Below are 25,219 nucleotides of genomic sequence, written 5' to 3'. Positions count from 1 at the left end.
TTTCCTCAATTCTAATATACTAATTCTAATACACTGCACTTGGATTCTATAATGAAATCAAGATAATAATTGCTAATCTCAGATGAACCACAGCTTAGAGTTTCAGTTAATTCTCCTCTGAGTTCCAGAGAGTAGTTTCACTGACTGATGTGGTATGGGGAATTATAAGAATTATTATTTCCTCTTGAAGGATGCTTCAGAGTTAAACTGACTATAAGGTAAGTTCCTTCCCAAGTCTTAGCATCAGGGTTGGGGTTGGGGTTAGGCTTAGACAAGACTATCTAATAAGAAAATTCTTCTGTCATAAAATTCCTTCTTGTTTCCTTTCCAGAACCACAAAGATTCCCATGACACATTGTTTCAAAATAAAAGAGAAGGCATTGGACATGGCAGTGGGGCTCCTAGAAAGAGTGCATCATGGGAGAGGTGGCACATGATAGAAGTCAAGAGCACCACTGCCTTAGGAATCAGATAGATCTGGGTTCCCATCCTGGGACACTGGAGTTTCTTAGCACCAGGTGAGCTGATTTCTCTCATCTACAAGACAAAGGTAACAGCTGGTTCACAGCACACCCAGACACAATATAGGGGCTTGAAAAACTCTAGCCATTATTCTTACATAATGTCAGGAGAGGAATACTGCATTTTCAAAGTGCTATTTATTTTGCTTTGTGAGATTAGATTCCTTTTTGGTTTTAGTTGTACAACATAGCATATCCCAATTTATTTTAAAATATAAAAAACATGGCTTGGTGACATAATTAGCCTTTCTATTAAGAAACTTGAATGAAGGCATATATGATAAATATAAAGGCCTGTTCTCTATAAGCTAAGTCATTCTAAATAAATCTTTAAACTCGTCCACTATCTAGCATAGTTCTGTTTATTTATTGCCAACTATCTCCTCCATGCTGGTAATTGCTTTCTCCTGGCAGTAAGAAATTTATATGCCCTGTTTTGCCCAAATATTACAGCTCACATACAATGAAAATACTAACTCTCCTATAATTCCTCTAATACCTATGGGGAAGAACATGGGATGGGCCAAGGATAAAATTTCAGTTTCAATTTTACATCATCTGGCTATTGTCAGTTCAAGTTTATTTCAATGGAAGAATTTGAGGCACTTCTGAGGTTAACATTTATGAGCTCAAATAAGAAAAAAAAGGAGAGTTAATTCACTGGATTTGAAATACTCTACGGACATAATTTAGAACTACAGTCTGTATGCTTTTTCTCAGCTGACTTACAGGATGAAAACAACAGTTTAAACTTTCAAGTCTGATTTGTATCTACTTAAACATTTTATTAGTTTAGCTATCCATGCATTGCTCCTTGAGTGAGAAAAGCGACGTGAAAATTCTTACATATTTTAAAGCAGAGGTAATTAAAAGAGATCCTCAGCCAGATTCCTACTGAGGTCAACGCAAGCCTGGCCTAATTAAAGTGTATAGAATTTGGCCTGGATTACATTCAAACAGCAGATACTATTTTGTTATAGTTGCAAGTTTGACATTATTTAATTACAGTTTCAAATAAAGGCATAAACAGAAAATAGAAAAGACATTCTGTTTTGCATGGTTATTATTTTGTCAGTGAATTTTACTGACACTAAGGGCCATGAAAGGAAAGAATGAATTGTTTACCAGAGTCCTCAGAGGCCCATGAGAGTTCCATTTACACAGACCGCTGTAAAATGCAGTCCTGAGAGGCTTAAACGCACATTAATAAGAAAATGTCATTTTCAGAGCTAATCTACAGGAAAATAGTAAGCCACATCTTGAAAAGATCATTGATCTAACATTATCAATACATGACCCGCATGGACAGTCAGGTAAATCACCAGTTAAACAGGTCTTCATTGAACTGAGCACATGATGTAAATACACCACCACTGAGAACTGACGAGAGGAGTGACGGTTGTGGGCATGATGGTGAATCACCCAATGACAGCTTGGTGTTGCCCAAAGACTCAGAAGGCTGGAAGCTTACTTCAATAATTATCTACTTTTCTTGTCAAAATTATGCTCACTTCATTCCAGAAAGGGAAATTTTTCTTAAAAATTTCTAGTGAACGAGACAAGCTTTGCATTTCTACTGATCCTAACAAAAATATTTTCAGTTTAAAACTTGCTCTTCCATTTGTTCCTCAATCAAAGATAAAACAAGCACAACTCCAGTCAGAACTTAGGAAACTTCAAAGAATCTCTTCTTCAACCTCTCCGCTCGTCAGTGACAATCCTTTACCTCACCTCGAGACGCCTAAGAATTTTTCTTTCCAAAGGCAAGGGTCTCATTGCACCATTATTTTATCTATGCTATTATCTGTGTAAAGTTTTCCCACTTTACACTCTCTGGGGAATTGCAGTTTCAAGAGCCCCAAGGGGGAAGTTGGGGAAGAGGACAGGGAAGAAGTCAGGATGAGAAGACTCAGCCTGTCTTGGGGAAAAGAATGATTTATAGTCTCCTTAAAACTGACAGGTAACACTTTGAGTAAAACATTTTCTTTATTAGCTTAAACAGCTTCAAATAGGGCTGTGCCCTAGCCCAGAGATCATGAACAAATCTGAACAATTTGATGCATATTTCAAATGGCTTGGAAGCAGGCCTAGTAAAGGAAAACAAGACAATAAGCATCCTTCCCTCTGTGATGACATGGCATTGCTCTCCTGTTCCAGGAGTGGCCTCAATGAGCAGCTCAACATACCGGCCAAGAATTACTGTCAGAAAAGACTTTTTATTCCAAAACCACAATAACTAACTGTGTTTGGCAGACACTGTTCCACATTCACATGGGTAATGGTAAATAACTCTATTCAAGAGATTAACTCATTTGGTTATCTGGGGCATAGTTAACACTCACCCTGGCAAGCATCTCACAACAGGCTCACGCTGAAAGTCAACTATCATGAAAGATTCTTTCATAGCAACATGCAGGTCAGTACTTCAACCTCTGACATTCATCCCTACACTGCACTATAATCACTTTACCTTCCAGTGTTCTCTTTCCTCCCCAAGTCTTTCTGCTCTACCCTCTTGGAACCTGAGTCCATGATATACAAATTCCCCAAAACATCCATAAGCTATTTACAGAACACAAGTCTGAGTTCACTGATTCTGTTGCAGCTGTTAACTTCCCCTCCAAAACCTGTGTCTACCAGGCAGGTTGTAGTGCTGGCTGCTAGTTCCCCAAAGCACATCTAGACCATTACCACTCAGCCCTTAGGCAGCAGTTCCTGCTCCTCTGAAGCTCATGCCATAATGCTCCAGCACCCGCCACCATCCTTTGATCATGTTTTCTACCAGGAAACAGACTCCCACACACTGAAGATTTTGGAACCTGGCTCCAGATTCTTACCTCAAGTCCTACCTTCAGTGTGGATGATTACAGTCCACGTAAACATCTCATCTAATATCCTAGACTTCAACTGTTTTACTGTCTCAAAGAAAAGACTGTCCCTCCACTGCAATTAAGTAACTCAAGGTCATAGCCAAACTCCAGACCCTGGCATCTAGATGTGCTCCATCTAAAATATGCAACTCTCTGACCATACTGTACCGATCTCCAGCTATCTTACACCATTACTCACACTAAATGTCTTCAATTTCAACAAGACCACCAGTGCCTTATCCTGTCCACTAACTTTTTTGTCCTTATCTTTCTCAGGCCACTCTCATTACTCTTTTTTTCTTCTTTTAGCTTCTATGATATCACACTCTCTTGGTTTTCCTCCCACCTTTCCACATGCTCCTTCGCAGAAGCCACTGGATGGTTCTCCTCTACCCAGCCTGTCAATGTTGGAGACCACTGGGGCTCACTCCTTAACTTTCTTCCTTCTCTATCTACATCTCTACATACATGATCTCACTCATACCATGGCTTTAAATCCTACACATATGTTGATAACTCCCAAACTCCTCACTCCTGAGTTCCAGGCACACATCCAATTGCCTTCCAGAAATCTCCACCTGGAGGTAAAATAGGCATCTCAAACTTAACATGGTCAAAACAGAATCCTTGCTTCATCCTGAAAACCAGTTCATCTCCTAATCACCCTCTTTTCCATAAATGGCATGACCATCACGAGCCTGCTCAGGTCAAAAACCTGTGGACTAGTAGGTTTTCCTTGATTATACAATTTCTTTCTTTCCACATCCAATCCATTCAGTAATTCATCTTTCAACTGGTTATTGATAAGCTACTATGTGCCAGGCACTGTTCTACTGGGATATAGTAGTAAACAGATAAAAAAATTCTTGCTTTTCTGAAAATGACATTCTAGTGAAGAGAGACAGAAAATAAGCAAATAAATATATAGAGAGACTGTCAGGTAGTGCTCAGTTCTAAGGAGAATAAATAAAGCAGGGAAGGGGGTTAAGGAATGCAGGCAGATGCAATCTTAAATAGAGCAGACAGTGAAGGCAGGAGAGGGAAGGTGGGACTGCAAAGGCAACATTTAAGCAGAAACTGAAGCAGGTGAGGGAGTAAGTCACGAGAGCATCTGGAAGAGGAGTATTCCAGGGAAGCCTTCCAGCAAGTAAAGATCTTGAGGTGGGGGTGAGTCTGGGATGTTCAACAAACAGCAAAAAGTCAGTGTGATTGGAGCACAGTGAACACAAAGCAGAAATGAAGGTGAGATTATATAGAGCCTTGTAGGCCACTTTTACAGTTTAAATTCTGAGTTCGATGAGAGATCAGTGGAAGGTTCTAAGGCAAAGAATGACGGGGTCAAACCTATGTTTTAAATGGTTCGTTCTAGCTGCTCTGTGAAGAGTAGATGCAAGGGGACAAGCACCGAGGCAGAAAGACCAGTTGGAATGCCATTATAATCCAAGTATGAGATAATGATGGTTTATATCAAGGAGATGGCTGTGGACATAGGAGGAAGTGGTAGGGTTCTAAATATGTATATATTTTAAAGGTAGAGCCAATAGGATTTGCCAGTGGTCAAATCCTGTTGATTCTATGTCCAAGTACATCTCAAATCCATTCACTTCTCCACTGCCACCCCCAATCCCAAACCCTCAGCAGCTCTTGCCTGAACTACTATTATAACTGTTTACATGGACTCCTTGCTTCCATTTTCGCCATCCATTCTCAACAATGTACCCAGTAATCTTATAAAAACATTAGTAAGATCAAATCCTCCCTCTGTTTTACATACTTTAATGGCTTCCCACTGTACTTACAGTGAAATCTAAACACCTTACTTTTTCCTGCAAAGCCCTGAATGTCCCAGCTCCTGTCAGCCTTTTCAAATCCATCTCATTCCCACCTTCCCTTCACTCACCCTGGCCTCCTTTTCATTCCTGCCAAACTCCTTCCAGTCTCAGAGTCTCTGCATTAGCTCTCCCTCTGTAATGTCTTCCCCCAGATCTTCACATGGCTGGCTCTCTCTCACCCCTCAGGTCTCAGCAAGGTTACCTCCAGGGAACACCTTCCCTGAGCAGTTATCTAAATTGGTCCCTCTCCAGTTATCCTCTACCAGGGCAGCCTTTTTAGTTCCTTTGTAGCACTTACCATAATCTGTAACTGTCTTTATCATCAGTGTCCCTTCTCTCCATTATAACTGTTCCATTACAGCCATAATTATTGGCTGTCTTGTTGTCCACTATGTAGTTAGTGCCTAGAACTGGGGCTGGCATCTTGTAGACACTCAACACACACCTATTTTTAGAAAAGACCAAATCCATCATCCCTTGTTACTTTCCTTCCTTCCCTCCCCTTTCCAGACTAGAGCCCATGGCTCATCACCTTACCACTTACTTGACAATCCCTCAAGTTCCTGACTCCTTGTCTATTTCATTCACAAAGCAACACCTAACCTCCACTCAACCCAGATGTCTATCAATTCTGCCCCAACATTCAGGCTAAAGGACACAACTGTGAGGTTTGGAGGAACAACTAAAATACAACTATCTCCAACCTCTGCTGGGCTGATGCTGCCTAGTAAACCTCTAGTATTTCCATTCCACCACTCCCTTTATACTCCTAGCCCACCTCCTCCCAAGCTCATTCTCGTTCATGACTTTAGTCATATTCTACGCTGACCATTCCCAGAACTTCCTCCAGCCTAGGTCTCTCTCCTGAGCTCAAGGTCTGTATATCCCACCACCTACTAGATATTTCCATTCGGATGACCCACAGTTACTGCAAAAGTAGCATACCTAAAATTGAAATAATTCCTCCCTATCCTCCCATCCCCCCAAAACCAGCTACTTATACTACAATCTGAATCCCCAAGATGGCAACATTGTCTCCCCAGTTTTCCAAGCAAGAAATCCAGAAGTCATCTATAACTTCTCTTTCTTGTTCTCTCTCACACAGAATATCCAATGCCCTGAAAGTAACATCAAAAACAAAAACAAATTTATCCAATCAGTTTCCAACTTCTCTCAATTCTACATCTTAAATCTCTCAAACTGGACCTAGAATCCACTTGGGGCTGTCCTACCAGGACCCATTAAATTAAACCCAGAGCATTTGAATGTGAGTGTATCTCCATTACTGAAGGATAGAAGGCAAGATTGAGAAAAGAAACTACACAAGACAGGAGTGACATTTCTCTCTTTCTGAAAGGGACATATGCTCAGATGCAGCAGCATAAAATGAACTCTTATTCTTTAGAGAAGGGTCTAAATAAATTTCCTTGCTTGAAATCAGGGATGCATGAGTGTGCCAGACAGAGTTATTTATTAACACATAAACTCTGCATCTACTCGAGAAGTCTTTATGCTTCCCACATCATTGTAGTAAAAGAATTCAGGAAAGGACTTAGAAATTGAGATGGAAGACTGAACAAACACATCTACCTCCTCTCCCTACCACAAACCTACTGAAATGACAGGAAAGTAGTACAAAAGGAGGCAAATCTATACCTGTGATGAAAACAACAAAGGGGGTGGGAGGAATGGCTGGGAGAGTCGCTGAACAAGAGATCTTAACAAATATCTCCAAGACAAACTGCAAATGGAACTTAATATTAAACCACAGCAGAAGAAGCTGAGGAAGCTGCAGCTGTTCTGAGAAGAGCCCCAGAGAGCCTCCAAATTTGGAGCCGGCAGAGACAGAGAGCGGGAGTGGGTTGATGAGCAGTAACCAAATGTAAGTAAACACCTCACTATAGAACAGTTGGGTTGAACAACCCTTTTCATCCCTCTGAGTTTAACGGAAATGAAATGACTGTCTAACCTATAATCAGACAAGTGCTCACTAAAGAGACAGAAGATTTACGCAGGGTGGAAAAGAGCTTTTAATGTGGCACTCGTAAGTTTTTAGTTAAGTCCTCTTATTTTTGCATTTGGTAGGATGTGGATGGGAAGTGCTCTTGTCTACTCCCCACCCAGGCATCCCATTCCTCCATCCATCCATTCAATGACAATTAATGGAGTAGCTATCGTGTGCCAGGGAACAAGATGAAGTTCCTACCCTTGTGGAGTTTACTTTCTAGTGGAGGTGGGGGCTAAAGACAGTAAAAAGGAAACAAACAAATAAGTGAAATAATTTCAAAGGCAAAGGGCAATAAAAAAGAAGACAGTAATATGACTGAGAACCATAGTGTGCGTGTGTGTGTGTGTTTGTGTGAGTACTTGTGCATAGTGCTCCTTCAGCTGGGTGTCATGGGAAGCCTTTCAAAGATGATATTTTAGCTGAGCTTAAATGACAAAGAGCCAGCCACATGAAGATCTGGAGCAGAGTATTCCATGCAAAGAGAAGTATCTGTGCAAAAGCCCTAAGGAAGGAAAAAGCAAGCCTGGCACACTCAAAAACAAGCCTAATGTGGCTACAGCCTGGTGAGTGAGAAAAATACCAGCATGACGTGAGTTTGTAAGAGTAAAGAGTGAGCAGATCATGTAGGGTCTCGCAGGCCTTGTAAAGGGTTTGCATATTATTCTAAATGCAATGATAAATCATTGAAGTTTTTTAAGCAGGAAGGTGACAAGTTATGAGTTTTAGAAAGTTACTTGGTTACTTTCTGCAGAAGGGACTCTAGAAGGGCAACACTGCAAGCCTGGAGACCAACTGCATAGGTCAGATGAAAGAAAATGGTGACCTGAATGAGGATCACAGCAGTGCAGTTGAAAAGAGGTGAACAGACTGTGTACACATTTTGGCAGTAGAGTCAACAGGACTTTTACACGTTAACTGAATGTGGAAGGTGAAGCAAAGAGAGGAGTCAAAGGTGCTTGAGAGTAGGAAAAGAGGTGGTAACTACATCTACTCTACCTAAGCAGTAAAAATTTTTCTGATGGGAGAGTAGAGCAAGATGCTCTACTAGAGACTAAGCTTGTATTTAGAGGGCTCAATGAGACTCAGGTCTGAGAAAGGTATCTTGTGCACCAGTGGAGTCTTGAGTCACAAAGGTAGTGTCCCCAGTCCATAGAGAACAGGGAAGTCTATCAGGGAATCTGCTCTTAACAAGCAGGATAGATGACTGTCCTAGAAGAAGATATATTCAATGCTTTTGCATTGATTATTAAAAGAGGAAACCCAAGAGACCCAACTCATTGGCCTCCCTGGTCATCACATGCATTGCTGGCTTTTCCTGCTTTATGGTTTCTCTTTCCTTCTGATGCAGGTCAGCTGATATGTCTGTTTCCAGTGATTATCTCTCTGTTCCCCCTAAAAGTCAGCACCTTCACTGGCTCCTGGTCACAGAAGCAGCCCAGCCAGAGATTCAGACATCAGTGATCCCTGTACATCTCAGAGAAGGAAAAGCTGCTTACAAATTTCCACGGTTGCTGTGTGAGTCTAGAGACGGGGCAGGCACGTGCTAAGTTAACTCTATCATTTGGGAAGAAAATACAGATATTGATAAGCTTAATAACTAATTGAGAAACATAAATATAAGTATGGATCTTAGTAAGTAGTGACCATAAGAAGAATAAAATAGAATTTTTAAATGTTGAACCAGCAGATCTATTCAATGGAAGAGAAGAAAGGAAAAGGGAAAAGTACAAAGATACAAAATACGAAAGACAGGAAAAATGACCCTAAACAGAATAATAATGACAATAAACATAAATGGGAAAAATACAAAAGTACAAAACTCTCAAATCTGAATAAGGACAATATTCAGCAAAAATTTTACAGATCCAAATGGTTACAGAAAAAAAAAGTTACAAAAAGTTACAGAAAGCTTGATTATAAAATTTGGAAATACATCTATCAGGCAAATACAAACCGAAATAAGCTAGAATAGACCATCTTAATACAATTTAAAAAGAAAAAATCAAGGCAGAAAAATATAAGAGACAAATGAGGGGCATTATATACTCTTAATGATATGTCAGCAAGACAGAATAACCATCAACATAAATGCATTTAACAATACAGCCTCAAAATATATAAAGCAACAATTAACCAAACATGGAAAAAAGCAGGTAAATAATCAATTAGAAGTAAATATTCTATCATATCCCTCTTAGAAACTGATAGACCAAGCAGACAAAATAAGCTAAGATATAGAAGATTCAAATAACATGATTAGTAAGCTCAAGCTAGTAAATACATATAGAATTTTATAACCAACAGGGAACATACTCCTTTCAAACAGATAAAACATTTGTGAAAATTGACCACATACTAGGCCTCAGAGGAAGCCTCTGTCCAAATCAATATCATATGATCTATGTTCTTTACGCATAATGTAAAAAAAATTATAAATCAATGACAAGGTGGCAAAAACATACTATATGGGAGAAAATGAAAATATAAGTGAATAAAGAAATAATTAGAATCAAATGGAGCTTACTGTTCAAATTGAGAAACTGGTAAAAAGTCCACAAATACAGAGGATGGAGGATGGGGAGGAGGAGGAGGAGGAGAAACAAAATAGTACAAATATAGGCAGAAAAAGCTAGAATAAAGATGAAAAAGTTGAGAAAATAATCAAAACAACATCCTAGTTCTTTTAAAAGATTAATAAAATAGACATACTTTTGTCAAGACTAATCAGGGAAAATAGAAGTAAAAAGAGGCAAACAATACAAAATGAAAAGGGAGAAAAAAAACTAGACAGAGTACTTTTTTAAATTATGAAATAGCATTATAAAAAGCTACATTCAATAAATTTGAAATACATATAACATACATACAGTGCTTAAAACAGCCTAGTTCTGAGATACACGGGTACAGTCATGTATTGCTGATAAGCATTAGACATTCATAGGCAGCCATCCTGGAGTGTGTGCTGGCAGGACATACTGAAATCACTCACTCACATGCCCAAATATCCAGCAATCCCACTCCTGGAAATACACCCTAGTGGAAGCTCCTCACATGCCTAGAAGGATATTCATTGCAGCACTGCTGGGCTAATGGGAAGTTGGAAGCAACCTGGGCGTCCTTACTAGTGAAAGGTTAAGTAAAATAGAATAGAGCATAATACGGAATACGATTCTGCAGTTAGAAACTGCAAACTACACACTAGAGGTACACAGAGCAAAACTGAACAGCCTGAAAAGTAATGTTGAGTAAAACTGGTAAGAAAAAGAGAAAAATCTATAGACATGCAAATTAAACACATACAAGCCACTGCATTATATATTTTGCAAGACTGTTATGGTCTTGGTTTCTCTGAAATCAATTAGGTTCTATCTTCACAGGATTTTAAAAATGAGTTGTCCTATAATGGGAGTTCCTCACCATCTACATTTTAAAAGAGACTCCATCAAACCCAGAAGTCCCATTATTTTTCCTCTAATTAATGGTTTCCTCACCTCAACAAAGCAAAAATTTGTTATGGCCCACAAAACAATCAAGAAAGCCACTATTTACGATAAAAATGATTATCTGCTCTCTCAAATATAGCATGTTCAAAACTGAACTCCTAACCTTTCCCAAAAAACCTGTTCCACATGCAGGTTTCCACATCTTAGCTGATAGGAACTCCTCTCCTTCCAAGGCAAAATCCTTAGAACAAAGAGAACAGTTCAGTGGTTACCAGGGGAAGGGGACCGGGGGTGGGAACAGGCAGTGCAGGGAAGCACTTACATGGTGACGGACAAGTAATAACGTACAACTGAAATCTCACAATGTTGTAAACTATTATGAATTCAATAAAAAAAATAATCCTGGGGCCAGCCTGGGGGCACAGCGGTTAAGTTCACACGTTCTGCTTCTCGGCAGCCCAGGGTTCGTGGGTTCGGATCCCAGACATGGCACTGCTTGGCAAAAGCCATGCTGTGGTAGGCATCTCACGTATAAAGTAGAGCAAGATGGGCATGGATGTTAGCTCAGGGCCAGCCTTCCTCAGCAAAAAAGAAGAGGATTGGCAGTAGTGAGCTCAGGGCTAATCTTCCTCAAAAAAAAAAAAAAATCCTTAGAACCATCCTTGACTTCTCCCTTTTTTTCACACTGTACATTGGTTGATTAGCAAATTCTCTTGGTCCCACTTTCAAAATATATCTAGAATCTGACCTCTTCTCACCACCTCCTCTGCTACCACTCTGGCCTGAGCCACTAGTGTCTTTCACCAAGATTAATATAAAAGAATTTTGCTTGACCTCCTTTCTTCTCCCTTGCCACACAGCAGCCTGTAAAAATTAAGACTGGACATGTCACTCCTCTGCCCAAAGCCTTTCAAGGCTCCACATTTCACCCAGGGTAAAAGCTGAAGCCCTTACTATGGTCCACAAACCCTGAGTGATCTGTACCAACAACCCTCGCTTCCCCTTCACTCCCCTGGGATTACTCTGTTCCATCCACCCGGGACTCTTTTGCTATTACTTGAGCACACCACGCACACACCTGCTTCAAGGCCTTTGGTAAAATGTCACCTTCTACATCACATGTACCTGATCATCCTATCAAAATTGTGACTTCCATGGCCTCCACACTCTGCCCACTGGCTTTCCTAATCCTCCTTATCCTGCTCTACTTTATCATTTTTCCACAGCATGCCTGGGAAAGGAAGTCAAGAACAGGAGTTTGGAGGAGGGAAGCTAAGCCAATCTCCCAAACGACAGGCATCTGTCTGGAACTGCTCATGGTCCAGCCCATACACTGAAGGCTCTGTTCATCAGTGGATACCACTCACCACATTGAAAAATGTGGGTCCACGTACAAAAATCCTGATAGTGACAGTTCAGGTTATCAGTCGTGTATTTACTATGCCACACATAAGACTTTCATGTACGTGACAATACCTAATGGTAAATAAAGCAATGCTATTTCTAGCTAAAACTCTCATCCACATCAGAGATTATTTAATACCTGCTCTTCACTTTATATAATGAATACAGAGTACAATGCTGATAAAACTGTGCTTCATTACTACTGATGCAATAAGTTAAATCAATAATTAATAAATCCATTATTTGCTCTTATTAATTAAGCTTTTCCTTTCTATATAAGTCACTAATTGCCAATAATTTACTAAGTCAGTCAACTTAAACAACACATCAGGCAAATCATGATTTAAAAAAAAAGCAAGGATTCATATAAAGTCGAATTTTAAAGATGAGTGAGTTATTATTTTTATTGCATTTGCTTTTAGGATTCATTTTTTTCTTTATTTCTAAGTATAGCAAAAACAGAATCTGGAAACATGCCAACAATCACTTCAAGAACACTTACTATGAATTAACATATTTCACTGTATATTTTGTCTTTAGTTCAATGATACATCTGGTTATCCTAAAGCTTGAAAGCAACTGTATTCAAGTGACACTTGGTTGCCTGACTGTATTAAAATACTACCCTTCCATCCCCCATAATGGTACTTTACTTCCTTCAACAATCAATTTAACATCTTCTAAATTAAACCATCAACCAAGTTATCCATAATAATCCATGACAATTTTAAGAAAAATAAGTAAATGTTGATAAGTGGGAAATAATGTGACTTGTGGAATGGAAAGGCAGAGAGAAGAAAGGAACAAAACTAGAAGATTAAGAAAAGGAGGAAAAAGAGAAAAAAAGGAATAGAAATTACCCTCCAAAATAGTCATTTATTTTCCTCCTAAAAAGATCTTTTTACCTCTGCAAGAAGAACAAAATTTCCCCTGCAGAATATTCCCTAAAATAAATTTTAAAAACAATTTGGGAAGAGCAACTAGCTCTCTTTTACAAATCACTGATTTCATGAAGATTTCTCCTCATAAACATAAGTAGGCAAAAATGCAAATCAACAGTCCTTAATGCTCCAAAGGCCTTGATTAGTCCCAGAGGTGTCTATTTCCTAAAGAATGCCTTCATTAGAGGTGCTTCTCTTCACAAATCACCTAAAGGGCATCCTCTTACTATTAACACTATTAAACTACTGCTCAAAGGTCAATTGTTCACATCCTAGGACACCTCTAATGACCTAAAACGGATACATAATGAACATCTACAATAATTTTCTCAATAGAACTTATTTTAATTTACATTAATTAAAAAATAAATGTTATCATTTCTAACGAAGGTAGAAAATCAGTAGTAGTAAACCAGTAACATAGAGACATCATAGTCAACAAGAAGCTGGGCATCAAAGGTCACAAATGCAAAGTGCTATCTGGGAATTAGTATGCCACAGCTCTGATTCACCTTTTCAAATATTTTATTGACTGTGTCTGTCTATAAGATACTACTGTTCAGTGTGCTGGAAAGGACACAAAAGAAAACCAAACATCATACCAGCACTCAAGAAGCTCAAATCTAGTGCACTTCAATTATACTTTTGTACGCTTTTAAAATCCAGCTCAAAAAACTCTCTCTCTCTCTTCATTTAGCCCTAATCTCTCTATACTGAAGGGATCACACAAATAAGTGATTTGAGATAAAAATTAGGAATAAGAATAAAATAATTGTGAAAAAAGCATTCAAGGAAAATGGCATTACATTACCTCAAAACTTGTATATTTTCTTTAGTGAGGGAGCCCCCACAGAAGACGCTCAGAAATTGAGCATCCCCATGAAGCCTTAATTCTTGCATGGAAACTTAGTTAAGATACAAATCAACTTTGCTCAAAATCCTCACATGATCAGGTTTGTATTTGTAGGAGCAAAGAGAAGAGGGTAGAAAGACATACATGGAACTCGGAGTGTTGGCAACCTCAGTGAGATGGCACTGTAGACATAACTTTCTTATTCTTTGACTTGTTACAATGACTACAAATTATTTTTGTACTTTAATAGGACACCCATGTTGTGTGTGAATGAAATGAGTTGGTATATGTAAACTTCTTAGCAGACTGTCTGGCTCATAGTAATACTCATTATGTAACTTGATAATAAAAACTGAAAACCCTCCAGTTCTCAACTGGGAATCCTAGAGAAGATGCTGAAAATGCAGGAAGGATACAAGCCCAGGGATGAGGTAACTATAGCTTCCTCTGATTATTTTTTATAAAGAGTCATGACTAAGAACACAAGAAGGATGGTTAGCAGTTATAATCTTTACTCCCTAGGCTGAGAATAGGTTTATCATGACCAAAGGTATATAAAACATGTCTTCAGCTGACCTGATATAGTTAGTGACATTTAGAAAGAATGAAATTAAATACAGAGTATCTATATTTGCTTTTATATATGACCCGATATTGCAGGTTGAACTGTGTCCCCCAAAAAGATATGTTGAAGTCCTAACCCTCTGTACCTGGGAATGTGACTTTATTGGGAAACAGGGTTTTTGCAGACGTAATCAAGTTAAGATGAGGTCATAAATCCAATTCTAAATCCAATATGAATGGTGTTCTTATGAGAAGATGGAAATTTGGACACAGAGACATGGATACTCAAGCAGAACGCCATGTGAAGACAGAGGGGGAGACTGAAGTGATGTGCATACAAGTCAAGGAATGCCAAGGACTACCAGCAAGAAAAGATTCTTTTCCAGAGCCTTCACAGGGAGTATGGCCCTGCCCATTCCCTCTGAAATCAAATCAGTTGATTTGAAGTTGATCTCAGACTTCTGACCTCCAGAACTCTGAGAGAATATATTCCCCTTTTTTAAACCATCCAGTTTCTGGTACTTTGTTACGGCAGCCCCAGGAAATGAATACACTTGGTAATAAGTCACAGGTGGGTTTTAAGCTAAAATTTTAGGTGGGTGGATTTTTTCCTTGATATCCACATTTCCCTGTGTCTACCCCATTTTCCACCCTTTTGCATTCACGATTTTGCTTTTTTAAAAGTAGTTTCAGTATTTATTTTTAAATTTTATTTTTATCATTATAAAGAATAAGAATAACACACTTATTATAATAATTTAACATTAGATAAATACATTAGATAAATTCAAAAAGTAGAAAGTTATAATTTTACTGCTAACAACTTTCTATTTCAAGGTTTTTTCTTATGCTTATGTAAGCGGCTCTCAAGGAAGCCCTGGGGGTCCCTGACACCTTTTCAGAGGGTCCTCGGGTTAAAACTATTTTCATAACAATAATATGTTTTTTGACTTTTCACTCGCACTCTCTTGTGAGTACACACAGGGGCGTTGCCACAGGCCACATGCTGAGTGATATCACAACAGACGAAATGCAGAAGCAGATATCAGTCTCCAATCATCTCCTACTCAGCTGGACACTAAAGAGATGTGCAAAAGTCAAAAGACAATGTCACTCTTCTCACAAACTTTTCCATTTGAAAAATATAGTTATTTTTCATAAAAATGTTATTTGTGTTAACATGTAATATATTTGCAATTCTTATTTTAAAATGAATAAATAAATATTTCAAAAATTTCTCAGTTTTAGTTTCAAAAATGGTAAACAATAGATAAACCCACGCAAACAAAAGTTTGGGGTGCTTAACAATCTTAAAGGGGTTCTGAGACCAAAAAGTTTGAGAACCCTTGGTTGATATCAGCATCTATTTTTAATTGAAAAAATGGAATCAAACTATACCTAATATCTGCATCTATCCTTTTCAGTTAACAATGTATCTTGGACAATAATGATAAGAACAGTAACACTAACTGAGTACTTATTATTCATAAAGTCCTGTGCCAAGTGCTTTGAATAGTTTATTCCATTTAATCCCTATACCAACCCTATGAGGTAGGTACTCAACTAGCACCCTGGGCACTTCTGATGCAGATGACTGGTAGACCACACTCAGAAATATTCATCACTGGTTGTGTAACCTTGAACAAGCACCTATGTAGAGGGTTGTTATGAGAATTAACTGAGTTTATATTTGTAAAGCACTTAAAATAATGCCTAGAACACAGTAAACACTATAGAAATGTATGTCAGCCATTAGATGGATTTAAAACTCTGAGTCTGAGTGTGGTCATCCAGGGTTGTAGATGGAGACAGAAAAGAAGAATTAGGACTGGCCAGGAGCCACTGCAAATTTTGGAAGTCAGGAAGATGAGGAGAATCCAGGAGGGAGACTGTGAGATTTTAGGAGAACTAAGAGATCACAGTTACCTAAAATCAAGTAAATAAAATGTTTCAAGAAGGTTGTGATGAGCTGTGTCAAATGAGAGGCCAGGATATTGAAAGAGGTAGTGCTGCAGAGAAAGAGCAAGCGAAACAAGAATGAGGGAGAATGACTCAGAAGTCTGCAGAAAACTACAAAAAGGAGGGGAAACAGGTGATGAAGTCTGAGAGCCTATAGTCAACTCTCAAAGGAGCTACAGATTTTAGGGAAGAGAGGTAGACAATGATCTGGAAGCACGCATAAGGAGCAAGGAAGATCACTAGCCCACACCAAGCCTTCACATTCTCCTCTCTCTCTTTCCCATCCGTCCAACCAGGACCCCACCAACACCTTCAAGTTCATTTACTCTTCAAGCTCTGGGATGCCTCTTCAGGGAACCTCATCTAAGACAAACCACCCCCTAAACCAGCCAGTTCCCCATCAAGGGTTCTAGTAGGAACTGATTAACTCTAGGGATGCTTTAGAGGCTTGTGCCCACAGGAGGGGGAGTTCAGATTTCTAACAAGTAAAGTGAATAAAAACCCAATATCTGCCCTGAAACAGATCTACTCACCTCAGGATTCTCTAGACCAGTGGTTCTTAACACGGAACAATTTTGCCCCCAAGGGGACATTTAGCAATGTCTAGAGACATTTTTTTTTTGTCACACTGAGGAGCAACAAAGGGACAGGTTGCTACTGGCATCTAGTGAGTAAAGTCCAGGGATACTGCTAAACATCCCACAATGCATAATACAGCCTCCCACAACAAAGAATCACATAGCCCAAATTGTCAATAGTGCCACGATTGAGAAACCCTGCTCTAGACCAAGTGACCTGAGGCAAGAGGAGCTTTTGGGTTCTTTCATGGGCAAACAATCCCATCCATCTCAGTTACCTATACCAGTTCTGACCCAATATGGCTAAGGGGCCAGATCAAACAGTCAGCCTTATGAATTCTATTCCAAATCTACTCAAATAGGGCCAGCGAAAGATAGAGGAAAAACTTGAGGCTAGCTAGCTAAATGGTAAAAGTTAAAAAGAAAATGACGGGGCCGGCCCCGTGGCCGAGTAGTTAAGTTCGTGCACTCTGCTTCAGCAGCTGAGAGTTTCTCTGGTTCGGATCCCGGGTACAGACATGGCACCACTCATAAGGCCATGCTGAGGTGGTGTCCCACATAGCACAGCCAGAGGCACTCACAACTAGAATATACAACTATAAACTGGGGTGCTTTGGGGAGAAGATGAAGGAAAAAAAAAATTAGCAACAGATGTTAGCTCAGATGCCAATCTTTTAAAAAAAAAAAAATCTCAAAATACTTAAAAAAAAAAAAAGAAATTATGTATCAAATGTTAGAGGCAAAATTACCAAAACTGAGAACAAGCAAAAAGACTTTTCTTTAAATTTAAGAAAGCAGAAAATGCAATTCTTTTAATATGAATAATAAATAATACCTTACAGTAAAGTTCAAAAACCAGAATGTTCTCTTTGCTCTACCCACTGCCAAAACACTTCTTCAGTACGATGCTTCCATATTCTTGATTGCAAAAGGAAGCTAACTAAAGTGAGTTTTTGGGAAAACATTCTGGGAATTCAAAATAGTGAAGGTGTTGCTTTAAAAAATGAGAAGCCATGAATCTTGACATTTAAGGAGCTGATGTGTTCTTATCTCATCAACATTTCACTTACAGTATCAATATTTTATTAGACCCATAATCATCTACAGCTGGCCTTTCCGGAATTTTCCTTCATTCTCTTTCAGGATATCTCACCAATTAACAGTTTTTCCCTTCCTTAAGGGGTTTCCAGAGAAATTTTTTGAAGAGTCTACCTTCTACATGGAAGGCATTCTGCCTCCAGCATTTCTATTTCCACTTTAAAATCTGCTCCAGGAAAGATTCACCTAATGCATATAGCAAGAGGATGGCTGTGTCTTAATGAAAAATTAGGTCCTCCTGCCTAAACGTTTTATCAGCAGACTGCCTGGAATCTAGTGTGCTGTTTTATCACAGGAAGTTTTCCAGCAAGATGGTTTATGTGCATGTTGTTAAAGGAGCAAACCTATAATAGAAGTCCCCGTTTATGCATGACCCATGACCTGAGAGGAGTCAGGCCCGAGCAACAACTGTCTCCTGCAAGGCTGAGACCAGCTGCAGCTTTAACAGAGAGAGGGGTCCTCAACCTCACCTTCTCCACTTGGGGTGCCAGGAGGTTCTGAAGGAAAAAGCACTTTGAATACTTCTCTTCAAAACCCATTTCCACCATGTCTGACAGTGTCCGGATAGGACTATTATAACAGTAGGGCCCGCATCTACTGGATGCTCTATAAACCCAGTCAAAAGGCAACATGTATCAGTATTCTAATGAGATGACAGATTTTTTTTAGAAAAGTAACCCAAGAAACAAACACATATAAATACAGATACACACACACACATATAAACATATATGTGTATGTGTGTGTGTATATACACATATGTAGAGAGAAAGACTGCTTGACTAACTCATTCACTCAAAAACAAAAAGTCAGAAATACGCCCAGATATCCATCAAGGGAATGGTCAAGTAAATTAAGGCATACTTACAGAATGGAGAAAAAAATGGAAAAAAATTGTAAGAATGTCTATTATATGTTGGTGTTTTCACATTCTCTCCCATTCCATTCTCCCCATCACTCCCTCAAATACCTTTTTAGGTTAGAGTCATTATCCCCAATTTACAGAAGATGAGTGAAAAGCTCACAAAAGGGAGGTTAGTTGCCCTGAGTCACAAAGCTAGTGAAGAGCAAAGCTGAGATTCACATCCAGGTTTTCTGACTCCCGGCCCAGCATTTATTCCACTGCATCCCAGACTTTCCCTCAAGATCTATATTTGGTCTAGGTCAATACATGGAATTGTTAATACAAAACAATGCTAAACAAAAATCAAACCACAGTAAAGAGGTATTTGTTTTAATCATATGAAATTTTATATGTATATACTAAAAATGATGATAATCAGAATGAGACGGATAGAAAAAACTGGAACTAAAATCACCCGAGTTTGTTTTTCCTAAGAAGTTGTTTAAGCATATTATAAAGAAAATCACCAAAATCGGCTCCTCCATGCATGCCTGTCCCGGCTAGCTAATTAAGGTTAAGATGAGGCAATAAATATGAGACACCTTGTAAAAGGCTGAATGTGGCTGGACCAAGTTAAGATATACAAATATCCCATCCTTCATAAAATTCTCAGCTCATTCAGAGCCAAAGGGACTGGCAGAGTTTCTTTGCTATATCGAATGATGGAATTTCTGCAAGTTAAAAAGCTTGAAAGCAAGTTCATGTCTCTGCAGAAATTTACTTTTCTTAAAATTAGCACTTACACTATATAACAAACATTCTTTAAATTCTTCCTTCATCCAAAAGAATTTAATCCCAGGAGATCCCCTTTGGGAGCATCTATTACCTTCAGTCAAACAGAGTTATTTCAGGATCTTCTTCCACTTGTTCCTCTCCACAGGTCTGGGGGCTATAGGGCTATTTAATGGAGTAGCCAGAACCCATGCCTGGGTCTCACTGGGGTCTTCACATTATGCTATAGCTTGCAGAAATAACCAGGGGTGGCCTAGAGTGCATGCCCCCGCCTCCAAAGAGTAACTGGGAATTCACATGAATCACTGCCGTTCCAGAGACAAACTGAGAAAAGACTCACCAGGTTGACAAAGTACTGTTGTGAAACCCAAAAGCCAAGAATTGGACAAGATGCTACTTATATCTTGCCCCTTGGTTCTTTCATTTTTATAACAGGCAGTTAGCTATGTCTGCTAATCCACAAAGACAGTAGAAGAATGAAACGTTGACAAAGGTTTTCTGAGATGGTTTTTAAAAAGAAAATGGCTTATAAATACAATTTACACTGCTAGTTCTTTATGAAAAAGCATTTCTTATTTTAAAAAAATGTGGAAGTAAAAGTTCCCCCACTGTTTTCCCTTAAAACCACTGTTTTGATTTAAAGTTACATAATAATCTCTCTTGGTTCTCCTTTGTTTTAGAACTTTCACCTATTTCCTCTCTTCTTATGTAGACTACTGCTAATAAAATATCCTGATTCAAGAATCTAGGAAAATGCTCGAAATGACTACAATAAGATTAGATCATAATATTACTCAGTTTGAGGGTAGCAACTCGACCCATAGTTTATTCAAATCTTCCTAACAGCTACAAAAAGAAGTCAGTCAGCTTAAATGGCTGATCTCATTCTTGGCTTCTGGCTACAGCCCCAAAAGTTTAATAATAATGGCATCTATTGAAATTTCTTTAATATACCAGCCACTCTATTAAAAGCTTTGCATGTATTATCTCATTTAATCTTTGCAACACTCCTAAGTGGTAATTGTTATTATTATTGTATTGTTATTGTTATCCTCATTTTACAGATGAGGAAACACGGCACAGAGAAGTTGAGTAACTTGTCCAAGATCACACATCTAGCAAGTTGGGAGCTAGAGATGAACCCCAGACAGTCTGGCTCCAGCACCCATGGGACACCATCAGTGATACTCCCAGCTATGGCATTCAGTGGGCTCCTCCTTCTCTAAGTCAGGTGCATTGCCACTGATCCCAAAGACAAATTAAAACTCACATCTCTCATCATTTTCACTGCTTCCCTGGTCCTCCCGAGTCTTCTGGCACACATTGCTAGCCTTCTTTTGATGTAGACCAAGACATTGGTGTCTCGTCCTGAAGAGGGAGATATAAAACACCAAAATTTTAAAAAACATGAGCTTTCAGCTGAGCAGCAAGAAAAAATTGCAGAGGCCCATTTGCCACACTTTTAAAGGAAAATCTCAGAGAGAACAGACTGCTCCTTGGCTTTTCCTTACTGCCAGGAGCACTGACAACTTTGCTAATACTAGAACACCATACACAGTAAAGTCAAAGTACTTAGACTTCCAAAGGTCAAATCATGTGACTGATTACCTAATTCATGCTTTTGAGTTAGGATGTTGAATACTTGATAAATAAAATCATCTGCCACAAAGTGCTGGGAAAATGAACATACCCACATTGCACATGGTTTACAAGCAAGAATTCCACATTCTTCAAGTGTGCATGCTTTTGGTGAAGATGCAAAGAGGTGAATCTCAGGTTGCATCCTGATGAACTATTTTTTTTCCTTCTTGACATTAAGTCTGGAGAAGCCTCATCTTGAACTTCTGTTTTATATTATTCTTTCCCTAACACTAGTGACATCATAATCATCTCCAGGTCCCCAAAGCAGTCGATTTTAGATGGCAATATAACACATTCCAGATATGACAATAGAGTATGCAACAAAATGAAAAACTATCCTAGTGTTAGAGAAAGCATTGACAAGTTAAATAGTTATAATAATAGTCACTAAAATGGCTCTTAAAAAGTACATTAACAACTTCTCATCTTAATCTTTTATTTAATTATATGTCTTTTTGGATATGTTTCCAGACCAGTGAGAACATGCATGTGCTTAATCCTCAATAAAATTACCATGCTTTAGAAAAATATGACACACCTGTTATAGATTAAATACATGTATAATATGCAACTATTAAAAGATGTTAAGACTGAAGTCCTAACATTTCAAGTTTTAAACAATGAGAACAAGATGTGTGCTGAAAATTTGCCAAGTACCTACAAATTATTTTAAAGATGTGATTATAATTTTTGGATAGCTTTAGGCAGCAAGTTGAAAGGATTTAATTTACAGAAGAAAAGAAATAAAGAAAATTTCTTGTTATATTATTAAGTTATGTAATTTTATGTATTAATCCTCATTTAGTTCACAAAATATTTACTACATATGTCTTCAAAATTCACTTTATACATAATTTTTTTTAAAAACCAAGATTTAGATCGTGATTAGAGACTTGATTAACATATACACTTACTGCAAAATAAAAATTAAAACCTGTGTATTGATGGGTTGTGTATACACAGGCTACAATGCAAAGGTCTCGCTGTATCTTAGTCATAGGCACTAACGCACTCAGTGTCTGCACCAAATCCAAATTTAATACTAAAATTTAATTTTATAATCTCAAATATAAAGGAGATACACCCCTACTCTCCAAGATGCAGGAGGGAGAAATGAGGTAAGAGAAATTCCACTTTAAGTTAAGGAAACAACCCAAAGTTTGTTTGGACAATGAAAACATTCCCTCCCCACAAGGATTGCTAAATTTCTGCTTAAACAACCAACAAACTGACAAGTCAAGGGGCTCAGGAAATTTCAGAAACCATTTTGTTGTCTTGTTTTTATACCATTCCCCCAAAATATCACTGACTCTGAGTTTAGTGTACTGAAGTGAAAGGTCTCATTTTAAAGAGACATTTATCTTAAATAAAAGAAGCCATTATGTTTAATATAGAAAAGATAAATAATCAGGAACTCATAGCTCTTTCTCTCTGGAAGCAAACACCAATGCTTCCTAAAGAAGAGCTAATACTGAGAAAACCACCAATAACTGTTGTCTTCTTAAGTGTCCTATTTCAACCCATGCTGTAGAAGACCCATAAGATAAAACCTTTGATAACACTAACTCTAATTTAAATCCTGTTTCCAATTAGGACTTAAAGTTATGGGGCAGAGAAGCAAATGATAAACAGAAATATATAAGAATTCTGGGGAGAAAAAAGGTTACCATTAAAGGTTATTACCATTTATTTCTATTAGAACTCTGCGGGCAAGAAAGAGAATCTGAACATTAATGTGAACAGTAAGGAAGCCATAACTATGTACTGTGCTCTCATGGAAAGGAAAAAATTAATAAAAACAAAGAAAAGTAAATACCAATATTTATTTTCATCCAGAAGAATCACATTTTGAACTGGCCTAAAAATTTGCTCTGATGAATCATGTTACGGTTCTGATCCCCCAACACGTCAACCTCAAGGGAACCTTACTATGTTGGGCTTCATACTGGGATCCATGATGCTGTAGCTGCTGAGAACGCCGGTAACAGCCATCTCCAGCCTTCAGGGCCTGCTTAAACAGCTTTTCTGCTTCAGCAATGGTTGTTGCTTCTTCTTCAGCCAAGAGAATATAAGCAGTTGCACACCTGTTCATTCAAATAATAGCCACCATCAATTACAAATCCAAGGACATCCTAACAGCTGTGGGAGTGCATGCAGAAGGGCAAGGAGTTACATCAAAACATGCAGAGTGGCCAACTGGTTCATGCACCCCTGTTCATAGTTGTTGACACAAAATAATGGTACAAAAGAAATGTCTGTATTTTAGCTTGAGAGGTAGAATGCGTAGTGTTAGGCACATAGGGCTCACATATGGACTCTGCCCCTTATTAGTGTGTCATTTTGGGCAAGTTATTACTCTGCCTCCCTGGTGGAGAACAACATAGAATCTATTTGTTCACAGTGTTGCTGTGAAGGGTAAGTAAGGTGATGCATGTAAAGTGCTCAGTACAGTAGCCAGCATGTGGTACATGCTCAACAGATGTCAACTAACGATGGCAATGAGAATAGCTGTTAAATATCTACTTCCAACACTCAAAGTTAGAGGTACTATATATAAGTTTACTTCTGTTTACTAAACACAGATTCTCTTTAATCTAAAATTTTCTTCAGAATGAGAAATTCATTAAATCAAGTAAGTTACTCATTGAAAAAAATAGCACTTCAACATCTCATTACAGTTAGCACTGATTCTCTATGTCAGAGAAGAACACTAGAAGAACCTGCAGGTAGTGTTATTTCTGAAAAGCTCAAAATTTGATTCAGCCTCAGCAGTGAACAAGAGTTAAATCTCATGTCTTTAACAATAATAGCTACCATTTGTTGCTTAGTGTATCTTAAGCACTGTACCAGGCACTTAACACATATCGTCTCACTTAAGCCTTTCAACAACCCTCTAAGGTAGGAAACCAAGAAGGATAAGCAGTTAACTAATGAATAAGGGGAACTCTGAAAAATTTAAACCTTCCAAATCATGTAAGAACAACCCAACTGCCAGAGAAAGGGAATGTAATAGGGAAACAGTGAGCCGAGAACAGACCACACAGGTCCTAATCTGCACAGATCCCTTTGCTTTCCTTCTTCTCCGCTGCCTCTCTTGTGGTCATTTCCCTACTTATCAGAATCTCCATCAGACCACAAGAGAGAAAAATAAACAGAAAGTGAAACCAAATGCTACTTAGACTATTCATAAACTGCTACAGCCAGCTAGGAAAAGGAGGCTGAACTTACAGTTAATGTGACGTTTAGGGTTACTAGTTAATCTTAGCTTTGAGGAGGGGTCTTCTAAATTCTTTAGCCAATCCTTCTAATTTCAGGCAGGATTGATCAATGGGGCTTTCAACTGAATGTGGTGAGGTAGGGAGAAAAATGCCCAGAAAAAAAATCATAAAACCAATTACTATGGAGGGCAGCAGATATGACTTGGAAGAACAATAATGATGCTGAAACTGCCCAGGGGTTCACTGGAGAAAATAACTGGGATAGGCATCAGGAAGGAATACTTAAGGCTTCAGATGCCAACATATAAATATGGGTCAAGGGTAATGAAGTGAAAATTGAGATTATAATACTGAGTGGTAGACATAGTATCAGAGGAATTAGCTATAAGACTATAGCTGGTGGGCTAGGAACTCAAGACAGGTTGGGGCCAGCTTGCTTGCTTTGTTTATTTATATTTCAAATAGCTTTCTTAGGAGGAGAGGCAGAGTAGCACTACCGGCCAAGAAAACATACATCTATGTGGAAACTCATGAATCTGGGGTAGAAACATGCTAAGAGCTTGTGAGTGAAGGAGAAAGGAAAGAGCAATAGAAGTGCTAATGGTTGGGGAGTACAGAACAGACTGCTCAGCTCGATGGAAGATATAGATGAT

The 25,219-nt window shown here is 38.5% G+C and overlaps 1 protein-coding gene across 23 annotated transcripts in view; it reads right to left on the bottom strand.

The window, feature by feature from the left end:
- Positions 1 to 25,219, bottom strand: part of ST7 (suppression of tumorigenicity 7) — a 257,760-nt gene that overhangs the window by 67,975 nt on the left and 164,566 nt on the right. For all 23 annotated transcript variants that reach the window (XM_070616384.1, XM_070616382.1, XM_070616361.1 and 20 more), the window contains 2 exons: positions 23,278 to 23,432; positions 20,978 to 21,075 (listed from right to left, as the gene is read on the bottom strand). In XM_070616384.1, the coding sequence (XP_070472485.1) occupies positions 20,978 to 21,075; positions 23,278 to 23,432 (253 nt within the window). The remainder of the gene's footprint in view (positions 1 to 20,977; positions 21,076 to 23,277; positions 23,433 to 25,219) is intronic.

The sequence above is a fragment of the Equus przewalskii genome, chromosome 4, assembly GCF_037783145.1.
Source record: "Equus przewalskii isolate Varuska chromosome 4, EquPr2, whole genome shotgun sequence".
Lineage (NCBI taxonomy): Eukaryota > Metazoa > Chordata > Mammalia > Perissodactyla > Equidae > Equus > Equus przewalskii.
Note: the sequence above shows the minus strand (reverse complement) of the source record. Positions and strands in the feature narration are given on the sequence as shown.